The sequence below is a fragment of the Drosophila virilis genome, chromosome 5 (assembly GCF_030788295.1).
Source record: "Drosophila virilis strain 15010-1051.87 chromosome 5, Dvir_AGI_RSII-ME, whole genome shotgun sequence".
Classification (NCBI taxonomy): Eukaryota; Metazoa; Arthropoda; class Insecta; order Diptera; family Drosophilidae; genus Drosophila; species Drosophila virilis.
In genome coordinates, this window is record NC_091547.1 from 6,463,140 (window position 1) to 6,475,199 (window position 12,060).

The window sequence follows — 12,060 nt, forward strand, 5'->3', positions numbered from 1 at the left end:
CCAAATCACAATGAGGCAACAGCAGCAGCAAAAGCAGCAGCAGCAGCAGCAGCGACGACGCCCCAAGAACCCGCGCACTACAAAGTGGGTCAAAGTTGTTAAGACAAACCCATCAGAATGCCAAGTTGCAAGAAAAAGTTGTCAGGCTCTGGTTGTGTGTAATGATATGAAAATTATTAGTTAAACGAGGGCTGCACAAATAGTTGCGCAAACAATTTTCATTGGCAACCTCCACCTCCCAGCCCCCGCTGCGAACGTTTGCAGCTGCTTTCAGTGCGGAGTTCAGTGAACCAAACCGGGCTGTAAAATTAACTAATTTTCGTCAGAGTATGAGTCAACGCGAACCAGCCTAAAACATCAATCAAAGCCAAATTAAGCGTAAAATGCTGTGCAGGAAACGAAGCGTCAAAGTCAAGACAAAACACAACACAAAGCACAACACGACATACACACATACAACACACATATATATAAGCGAGTGCAGTGCAAAAGGTTAGACCCGCACCAGGGAAGCAGAGCCCGCATATAGTACACACACACACACACACACACACACACACACACACACTCGTATAGCTGTACTTCATGCTGCCTCCATAGCATGGCCAAGACAATCAATCAAAGCGCGCTTTCCAAAGAAAGGCAGTCAAAAAGTGCAAGCTTACGCAGGCCCCAAACATAAGTTGCAGCTAATTTTGGAGCAACAGCAACAGCTCCAGCTACAGCCCAGCTCCAGCTTCAGCTCCAATTGCAGCTCATTTGCATACAGCGTTGAGTTATGGATGAGATGTTGGTGTGGGCTGCAGCCAAGAATTGGCACACGCACAAAGACGCTGATATATATATATGTGTGTGTGCGTGTGTGTGTGTGTGTGTCTTATGCAAATCTTTGAGCCGACAAACAGTTCCTGATAAATGCACATTCATACACACACACACACACTCACCCACACACACACACACACACACACACATGCGGCACACCGTTAAAATACCGATTTCCACAAATTTGATAAAGCGACGCCGCCGAAACAAAAGACTTAGGCAACAAACTTGCATGTGATAAGGCAGGCGACGAACAAAATAAACATGATGCACTAACGGAATACCCTGGGCTAAGTATTAAAACTAAGCAAAAGATAACTCCCAGAAAAATAGAACAAAGAAGACAAAAGTAAACTAACAATAAATATAGTTTTGATCACGAAAAAATCGAAAAGAAAAATAAAACATCAAAGAAGTTAATAACTTAATACGAAGAAACAGATTAACTAAAAGCGAAGAAATAAAACTAAGTGGAAAATATCACAAGAATAATACAAAAGCAAATAAAATAAGTTAGAGGACGGGATGCTAGGGGAGAGGAGAAGAGACAAAAAGAAAATAAAAAAGAGAGAAAATAAAATACAAAATAGGATAAATGTGGTTACAATCAGGAACTGAATATTCTATATATATTATATAATATTGCTATAGATAGAAAATGAAATATTTAAATGCTATCCTTTTCACAATCAGTATATTAATATTGTAACTACAACAAGAAGCATATATGGTGCTAGGTTCTGATTGCCATATACTCCATGTCAGTATACCCTTTTCGAACCCGTGACCAGTCATTTGACATTCTGCTGATGCGTTCTTGTCTCTTGTCTCTTGTCTGTCTTGTGCCGGTCAAAGTCAAAAGCCGAACGTCGCAGTCAGAAACCTTTCGATAGGCGTCGCTGCTTTGGCTACGCCTTGACCGCAACAGCCCGACCCAAACATGCGCTTTGGTTTGTTCTTTTTCAATTTAATAAATGTTTTTTTTTTTTTATTATTATTATTAAGCGCTACGTGCACGGCATATAAAACAGAAACTTGTTGCATTTCCCTCGGCTGCATTTGGCTGTGAATTTTTAATTTTGAACTGCGACGCAGATAGAAATTAAAAAACAATATTTAATCAGCGCACATAATCTGCATTTTAAAATTGAGCTCTGAGTTGAGTTAAGTTGAGGCTTCCAGGCGTGTTGGGTGTTGACCATTTAACGCGCTTACCTCCCCACCCCCCCTCCCCGAGCACACGCCGTGCCCTTGCCCTGTGAAAGAATTTGTTAGATTTTAATCGCTTTTTGCTGCGTTTTCGCTCGAAACAAAAAAAAAAAGGTTCAGTTTAGCCGCTTGGCGCAAAGCCATAAAAATCAAATCAGCAGATCGGACGATGACGACGCTGACGACGACTTCCTTGAAATCAAAGTCGACTCGGCTCAACGTTTGATTCATTTGGTTTGTGTTTTTTTTTTCGGACTGCGGCTCAGAGCTGAGCTTGAGGCTGTGGCTGCGGCTAGGGCTGGGTGGGTAGAGCAGGGCTGGGGCTTGTTAATCCTTTGACGTGACGTCTGTTCATAATTTGCGCTCATATTTCATGTGCTATGCATGCGGCCTTTGCCTTCTTTTTATTTTGTGGTCCAGCTTTTACGAGTAGAACTTTGGCCTTGCGGCAACTTTGAAAGGTTTTCTGATTGAATATTCTAAAGTAACTTGTCGTAAATCATTGGCACAGACAGCTGGCCAGTTCTTATTCGGGCTGCTCTTGAACCCTTTTTTTTTATCTATACACATATATTTTTTGGCCAGCCGCAACACTGCATGGATGATATGCATATGTGCCGGACAATGGCGAGACGCCACATATTACATCAGCTCTAAATACTCCAGCCTTCTTTGTCAAGCAAATGGCACAGCTATTTAGCCAAAGAGTCCCACAGTCTGGATGCCGTTTGGTTCAGTCAACCCAACCAAAAAAAAAAACTCACATTCTAAATGCCAATCGGTTGCTATAAATAAAGAGCCAAAAGCAGCGCTTGCTTTTAATTTTAATGAACCATAAAAATTCACACGCACAATGATGATGATGGGCCAGCAACAAAATATTACGTTTCCAGAAGGTTGACACACACGCACACACAGGAGGCTCTTACTGTGCCAATGAAAATGCTAATGAAATCCAAAGAGACGCTAACAAAACAAATCAACAGCCAGACCAGGGAACTCTGGGATCTGGGAGTCTCGTTTTTCTCAGCAAACAAATCTGACAAAAATACAAAAAAAAAAAACAAAAAAAAAAAAAAGGAAAAAACTGAAAACATAAAAAAAAGTCTCAAAATTCGAAAGAAAACTATTAAACAACTGTCCGACGCTTATCTCAGAGAATCGCTCGTACAGCGTTTGCTTAGAAATTAGAGCCCAAAACAAATGCCCCGAAAGTTGTGTGTGTGCAAAGAAAAGGCCGAACCCGCAGATCTTCAGACCGGTTTAACAGTGCGCTGTTAACTCGCTGTTAACCAGCTCTGTCAGCTGCCAGCTGCGACGCCAACTGCGACGCCGACTGCGACTGCATTGTTCTGGGCACTCAACTCGGAACTCGGACAGCTCTCAGAACCGTAGCTCGCCGCATTTCATTAGCTCCACAGCCAGCGACCGGTTCATTCCACTATCGACGTCGCTCCCAGCGAGATCTGTGCGCGTGCGCGGCTTCAACCCACGCGAGACGCTCGCAAGTTTAAAGCGAACTTCGACTTCGAGAATACATAAGAAGTGTTTAAAAGATTGAGATACTTGCTGATGCTGCCGCAAATTCTGCGCGTTACGTTTTTTATGCAAATCGATTGACTTTAAAAAGAAAAAAGAAACAACAAGAAAACCAACAACAATCTTAAGTCACATTTTGTCAGTTCGACGCGTGAAAGTAAAAATTCTTTGTGCCTGATTTGGCATTGTGAAATGAACAGTTAGTTGTGTTGAACAAAAGAAATTTAGCTCTGAATACAAGAGCATTACGTCTATTACGAAATGCTCATAAAAATCGCGTAACCAACAAACAAAAACAACAACAACAAAAACGACAAGCAGTTAAACAAGGCAAATAGAAAACAAAATTCAAGTCGAGCAATTGCCGCCAAATGAGTAATGAGAGTTTACTTTTGTCTTTCTCTCAGTGTGTGCATTAATGTGCGTTTGTGTGTGCTAATTGATTGGCAAAAGGTGTAAATCTTTATTGTACATATTTAACGGCATTTTCCTTTTTTGGAGCAACCAGCAAAGTGATTGTCTGCATTAGAGGTGAGCAATTCAGCCATAAATATGTAAATATCCAAAAGACATAATAAATATATATAAAAATATATATATATATATATTTATATATAATTTAAAAGTAATTAGCGTCATGCTCTAGAAATTGGGTTAAATGTGAAAATTATTATTATTGCTGTGTGTGTAGCTTGTGTGAAATTTTCAGACAGCAGCTAATAGCGATTGCCATATAAAGTGTCAGGAATGGTTCATAAATTTAGGCCACTTCAATTCTCTCAAAAAATAATACATTTAAATAATAACAAATAATAATTTGTATTTAATGAAAATAAATTCATGGGAAATTATTAATAAAACTTAAATCAGAAAGCAAATAAATTCATTAAGCTACATAAATATTAGAAATATATATATATATATATATATATATATATATATATATATATATATATATATATATAATATAAACCGAGGTGCAACCGAAATAAATCGATGAACAAAAATATATTTCAACAAATTAGTTTTCAATTTTTTATTAATAATTCAAACATCAAATCGCGAGGCAGCTTACTAAATAGTTATGAAATATAAACTTTTTAAAAAGTAATAAAAGAAAAAAATGTCGCTTATATAAATAAATAATAAATAATAAGTAATTTTTACCATATTCTAGATTTTGTCAGATAAGTTTTTATTAAATATAATCTGTCTGTCTGATCTGATGTTAATTTTAATTATCTTGACTAATAGAAATTATTTAAATTAGAGCTAATTGCTGCGGTATCTAAATTGTTTACGCACGGCAATAAAACATTTAAGCTAGCTAGACAAAATGTTAGCTCGAAAGTTGTTTGACCAAAAGAGAGTTCTAAACATTTTTCAATATGCGCCTTTCACTGTCTCGGCCATCCATAAGAAAAGGAATTACAACTACGAAATTTGTTTGGCGGGTTCATTATCAGCTCGATGATTATATGCCCATGGCCCATGCCCACTCGCCTAGCTGACAAGTTAATGGACTGTCGCGGCGTTGACACCAACGCGCACCGGCTTCTCATCTGCGGATGCTTTCCAACACTCGCCATTCGTATTGTATTGGGTGTTTTTTTTTCTCATTTTTTTTTTTGTTTTGTTTTTTGACAACAAAGCCATGCAGCCGATAGCTGAAAATTTCACTTACAAAAAGGCGGGCGCAACATTTTCTTATTGTATTTTCATTTTTTCTGGGTCAAAAGCAAAGCAGCACAAAGCCCATCCTCGGCGAGTGCCAAGCCCAGGGCCAGCCCCAGCCTGTGCCAGTGCCAGTGCCAGGGCCCAGCCCCTGTGTCTATTTGTCTCTAAGCTGCAACATTTGTTTATAAATGGCAACGTGGTTGCCCAAAAAGGGATTTCCCTTTTTCATATAACACACACACACACACACACACACCATCAGCTCAATCAAAGTGAAAACTTTCGTTTCGTCTGTAAACAGAACTCTTACGGTTACAAAGTGTCAGCCTAAGGTAGAACACACATTGCGGCAACAATAAGCGACTCGTCGTCGAGCATAAATTAAACCTGGGCCTGGCCCTACTCAATGAACTATAGCCCACCCCCCTCTCTCGCCTCGCTGAGTGACTTCAAAAGGCACAGTCAACGGTTCTTTCTATGTGCCACTGCCAGAAGATGCCACATATGCGACGCCTCACTCCAAATGTTACCAAATGTCGCTGCATTTTTCGGTTTCGATTTCCTGTGGTTCTGCTGGTTCTTGGTAGAGCCGAGCACTTAACCGGGTCTCCCTCTGTGCATGCAACGCATGATTAATAAAGAGTCAGCAATGTGTTTCCCACTCTGACCGGGCCGCGCTTTGTTGATTAGTAAGCACGTCAACATTTCAATAAAAAAGAATATTATGGAAAAAACACAAATCATTGGCGCGGGCAACCTCATCAACGTCACAGCAACAACATCAGCGACAACAGCAACAACAGCGACAACAACAACAATTTTACCCTTTTTGTCGTTCTGCGGCTTTGCATTTTAATTGCTTTTGATTTTCTGCCCCCGCCATTTATGAATCGGAATTGGAATTGGAATTGGAATGGGGCGCGTTCCGACTGTTAAATTTAGCATATGAATAAAACTGAAAAAATACGTTACATTCTGACTGCGCATTTAGATTGAGCCTATATATATATATGATATGGCTCATCATCTATTTACAAACCAGATGTATGTGTATAAACAGAGACACACACACTCATTTCGTATATATTTATGGCACGATGGCCACCGTCAAGGCCCAAGGCCCTTGAACAACATTTGTCAGCTGGATTATATTGATGCTACGGTATTGATATGATTTTTTTATTATTGTGTCTGGTTCCAGTTGAGCAACAATAGGTTAACAGTTTAATGTGAATACAGTTTTCATGCCTTGAACGGGGAATTAAAGAGTGGGGAGTGCAGCAGTCGGGCATACAGTTTAACTTAGAAACGCGGGCAGGCATCCAAAATGTGAAATATTGCCAAGATTTGTATAGCTTACGAGAAGATGCATACCTAGTTTGGTGTAAACAACTCACATATTTCTCGAGTTTCGCATAGAATAACACTGTCTCACATTCGATAAATGGTAGTGTTATGAGAAGGGAGAAAGTGAAGATAAACTCGCATGCGTGTGGCTTGGGAGAATAATTAAATATAATCTTTAGCTTTATATCCTGGATGACTTTAGCAGCATGTCTACTTGTCATGCTGTTCAAAAATATATGTATTTATATTCATTATGGAATTGTAGTTGCTCTCTTCGGCCGCCTACGCAGATTTGCACACAAGCAATATATCCGCTTTATACCATGCTCATTGTGTTTGGGGTATTAAAAACCTGGCCAAGTTTTATACCTACTCATTACTCAAAACAAAACCCAAGAACTCTCTAACCCACTCAGCCTATCAAAGCTGACCACAACTTTTGGTTTCAGTGCAATAACCTTATGTACACATAATGCCCATAAACAACCTTCTGGTCGCACGCCTCCCACCTCTCCAAAAGCCCAGAATGAAACCCCAAACAGACTCAACGCCTTTCACACACACACACCGAAAGGGGGCAAAAACTCAGAACTCTCAACTTGACAAATGAAAGCAAAAACCAACTGTCCAGCGATATGAAAACCAAGAGCGTGCAGAAAAAAACATAAATGGGGAAAAAAGTCAAGAATGGGCAGCGCGTTAATTTTTCATGGTAGACAAGAGAAAAACCATATTATTTCATTATTTACATCAGGGCGACTAAGCAAACGAGAGCGGCAGGTGGGGCAGCGGGCGGGGCAAAGTTGTCCGTTTGGCCGGCGTGTCATTAGTCACACCAAGGGATTGATATAAAAGACGACAACAACAACAACAACAACAACAAGAACAAGAGCAAGAACAAGAGCAAGAGCAAGAGCAGATCCGCGTGCAAAGCGGATAAAAAGTAATCAAAAGCGTTAAGAACGACATAATAAGGCAACCGAGCCCAGGACTAGCCGAAGCTCGAGAAGCTCAACCTGAAGCTGGCCAAGATGTAGCTGCAGTCGAAGGTATATTCTTCGCGGCTGCTTGACAAAACGAATATGAAATTAAATAGAGAAAAGCGTAAAGCAGTTTCAGTTCCAGCGAATACGCGCATTATATTCCATTATATGCATCAGCCTCGACATCGCTGTCGCAGTTGCAGTTGCAGTCGACATCGACGTCGACGTCAGCGTCAGCGTTGCGAGCGTCAAGTGCTGCGTTGGCGTTGAAGCGGCAACAGCGCGAGCTGCTTAGCCGCGTAAGCAGCTTGCCGCAAGGATGGGGCGCGCAATTTTTAAGCTGCAGCTTAAAGTGGTGACAACAACAACAACTAAAGCAACAACAACAACTACTTGACTTGACTGTGGTTCTGGCTCTAGCAGTCGAGTTGAGTTGCATTTTGTAAAACTCTTTAGTGTGATTAATGTGCCCAGACACACACACACACACACACACCCACGCACACACACGCATTGCTCCAACTATGCAAACACACGCTCACATGTGTTTGCTTCCTTTTATGAGCTGCGGCTGCCTGACCTGCGACCGGGACGTGCTCCTTATACTTTTCCTTTTTCCTTCTTCATATTTTTTTTTATTTTCTTATTTCGGCTGGCTTTGCGCGTCTGTTGCTTTTGTTAGCAAAACAAAAGCCACCCACATGTATCCACACCCTGGTGCACACCTATGCACAGATTCTGTTTGCTTACACACATGCACACACACACACACACACACTGATACACACTCATGCACACACACACACATTTGTATACACTGTCACGTTTGTGCTGCCCTAATCCTTTTGAACGCTGCTTTTATCGCGCTTACTTCTACTTATATACACTTTCCCAGGTCGTAATAACTTGTTCATTAATAACAAAACTTCACACATGCTGCAAGTGAGTTAATGTTGTCTTTTATGCTGATAAGAAAGGAACGGTTGGGGTTTTTATAGTTGCCAACACTTGAATTTAGTGCTGCAAAGGCATCCAAAGAGCATATTTGAGTGTTGTAAATCTATAGCTAACGCAGTGATAAGACTTGAATTTAGTGCTGTAGAGGGGTACAAGTAATGTTAATATCGATTATTTCTACTTCTTTCGATAGTCATTAAGCCTTAAATTTATTTTAAGCACTGTTTGGTTAGAAAAAAGAAAATTGCAAAATATCTATATTGAAATGTGAGTTCTTTTTAAACAACATTTTACAAATTTAAATGCCTTCAAGCAACTATTCAAAACTACCATCGATAATATGATAGCATCGCAGCTGCTCTTCACTATGTGATCGATAAAGTTATCGATAAAGTCATCTACAAAATGCAACCGACCTATTACCGATAAACATTTGGTTAAAGTCCTCTTATGTCCTTCAGCTTAATTAAACAGATTGTATCATCTACTTCTACTTCTACCAATCACAATTTTCTATAACATCGACCTACGCAACAGTAAGTGTATTGAAGAGTCGTTGCAACATTTGAAACTTTGCTTTTTTTTTGGTTTTTTATTGCTTTCCGTTTCGTTTTTTATGTGTGTACCTGGTGTACTGTTGTTGTTGTTGCTTTGTATCTCATTATGCGTGCGGCTTCTTCCCCTACTATTTGCTGTTGCCGTCTGCGTCTTGGGTTACATATTTCATATTTCATAGCCAGAAGAAGAACGGCATGCAGATGGAGGACGGGGGTAAGGAGAGTAGGACGATGTGTTGTCACTTTTCCTATAGCCGGTTCAACTCAACCCCATTGGAACCTGGCTGCTTCGTTTGCTCAAGTGTTTTGCCTGCGGCTTTTGTTTTCGCCCTTCTGGGCAGGAAACAGCCGCAAGAGCAGCAACAGGCTCAAGAGGTTGAATTCAGCAGAGCTCAACGTCATCGTCATTGAGCAACGAAAACCTGTGGCCAGGAGCTTGAAAAGGATTTCATGTTTATTGCAAGTTGTGTATTTTCCTTTTGCATGCCTGCTTATTAAAAACAACAGCAGCAAAAAAAAAAAAAAACTAAATAAAATAAAACTTTTTGTGTGGCTTCTGCTTCGATGTTGCAACGTGTCAGTCGCAAGTTAAATGAGTTTCTCCTTTTTTTTTCTTCTGCTCATATTATTGTTGCTGCACAGGAAGTTGTTAAGTGTTGCCCTGGCATCAGCAACAGGAGCAGGAGCAGAGGCAGCAGCAGCAGCAGCTGTCTGAGTGCCCTGAGCCTAAGCCTGTGCCACTTACTTGCCACAGCCAATCCAGTCCAGGGGCGCCACTAAATTAATTAAGCCATTCTCAATGAAATCGAGTAAAATGCGAGGCGCAACTGTGAAACTGTGTCATGCTATAAAATCCAACAAAAAAGAAGAGAGTAAAGCAAAAAAAATAAAAATAATAGCATCAGCGAACAGGCGACTTAAACTCCAGACACGTACGCGCCAGGAAGCCGCATCCAGTGCCAATTGGAGTCACTCTTGGCCAATCCTCCAGACTGTGGCATCAATTTTTGTCCAGTAGCCGAGAAAATGTCACGTTTCGCCACATAAGTTACGAAAAACCGTGAGAATCGCTGTGTTAGTTTTCCTGCCGCGCCGCGGAAAAGGTACTTTCCATGGTGAAAATTAATTGCTGGCTGTGTTATCGTCGTCTAAGACACACAGTCGGCCAAATTAATTGGAAAGCAGTGCAAATATAAAAAAAAAAAAAAAAAAAACAAGAAAATAAAACTAAACTCAAAGTAACACAGAAAAAAAACGCTGAAATTGAGCTGTTTTTTCTTTTTTTGCCAGCACTCACAATGGCTTTTCCAACACTGGCAGCACATAAAAATTTCAATTAATGCCCGCTTAATGTACAGCACAAAATGTTTTATAACATTTTGTGACTGCACTTTTTCCACACATTTCTTGTTCTTGCTCTTGTTGAGGCAAATACCTTTTAGCCATGGCCCGTAAATTGTTTATGAGCCTCGCGCAGTTGAGTTACTTTGCCAATGCATATTCCACGCTCTGTTGCCCAGGCACGCCTCAATTGTGGGCTTACTTAGCATTTAGCCTTTTTCACTCTTTATTTTGTTTTTTACTATCTAATTTGCCAACTAATTTAGTCAGCGTTTGCAGCCAGACAAACAGACTAGTCGCCACATTGTTGACCAATTCAATGGAGTGCAGGCGCGCATGTCTCGCCTTGGTAATCAGCCACATTTATGTGGGCTCATAAATATGCAAATATCCTTTAAGTACTTTTAATGTCTGGCCATTTGTTGGCCCGACTCGGCTTATGGCAAACTCCGACTCCCTACCTCCTACTCCCTACTCGCTGCTCCCTACACTGCCTAATGGTCTTAATGGCATGTTTGGCATTGTCGCAGTCAACTTGGATATTTACATGCATCTTGTGGCTGCCTTTTTCGCATTGCAATTTCTTTTCAACTTTATGAGCTCATAAATAACACCTGTATGTATGTGTGTGTGTGTGTGTGTGTGTGTGTGCCTGCCTGGACGTAGGTTGTGTGAGAACTTGACTGTGTTTTTTTTTGTATATACACTGAGGGAAATCAATGTTGCCAATGCAAGTTCTACAGAAATTGTTTGTGGCGTTCGCGATTTGAAAACTTTAGACATTTTCAATTTTTGCCGGAGTTGAACCAGCAACCTCTCGCGAGACACATAGCCCATTTTTATGACTATGTTCGATGTTTGATGGCAGATACCTCAAAAGACTTTTTTTTTATTGCAACTAAGTCCTTGAGTAACCCTCGCACTTTTAAGTTTTCGCAAGCGAGTCAAGAGCTCGCTTTGATTAGAGCAATGTATAGAAAAAAATCGTAAACATAAAACCTTTTCGCTAATTGAACATAACAAACTTGCAGGATTTGCCGCTTAGAAGGACACAGGACTTGACTAAGCTGCAACAACAACAACAACAAGCACAACAACAATAAGAAGATTTCGCACACTGTGGCCAGCGGGAGACGAGCAACAAACCGAATGCAGTATCTCAACTACGCACTGCAGACATCCACGCGACTGCTGACCAGCCAGAGCCACAGCCAGAGTCAGAGCCAGAGCCAGACGAGCCACAATCAGCAGCAGCTGCGCCAGCGTCAGCGTCAGCGCCACAGTCAGACAGCGGCCATCGAGGCAGCGGCGGCGGCAAGCACGCCCATTGAGGAGCAAATAGCGCACGCCTGCTGCAGTCGCGGTGCCCAATTGCTGCGACTGCGCCAACAGGAGCTGATCAAGCGACGCGCCCTCGAGCTAGAGGATCAGCTGAACGCCAACGACGCCAGCTGGGATAGCGATCCGTGCAGCAGCGAGGCCGAGGAAGGCGCTGTGGGCGGTGGCCAGCAGAAACAGGAACAGGATCAGGAGCAGGATCAGGAGGAGGAGAACTCCAACGAGTCGTGTCAGCCAGTCCAATGAAATTTACTCTCATTTAATGTTCAACTGGCGCGCAGCAAGCT

General features: G+C 41.3%; 1 protein-coding gene across 1 annotated transcript in view; it reads left to right on the plus strand.

The window, feature by feature from the left end:
• LOC6627027 (uncharacterized) overlaps window positions 1–12,019 on the plus strand; it is a 95,210-nt gene extending 83,191 nt beyond the window's left edge. The window contains exon 5 of the mRNA XM_015173543.3: window positions 11,467–12,019. Within this exon, the coding sequence (XP_015029029.1) occupies window positions 11,585–12,019 (435 nt within the window). The 5' untranslated portion in view covers window positions 11,467–11,584. The remainder of the gene's footprint in view (window positions 1–11,466) is intronic.
• Window positions 12,020–12,060: the final 41 nt, after the last annotated feature.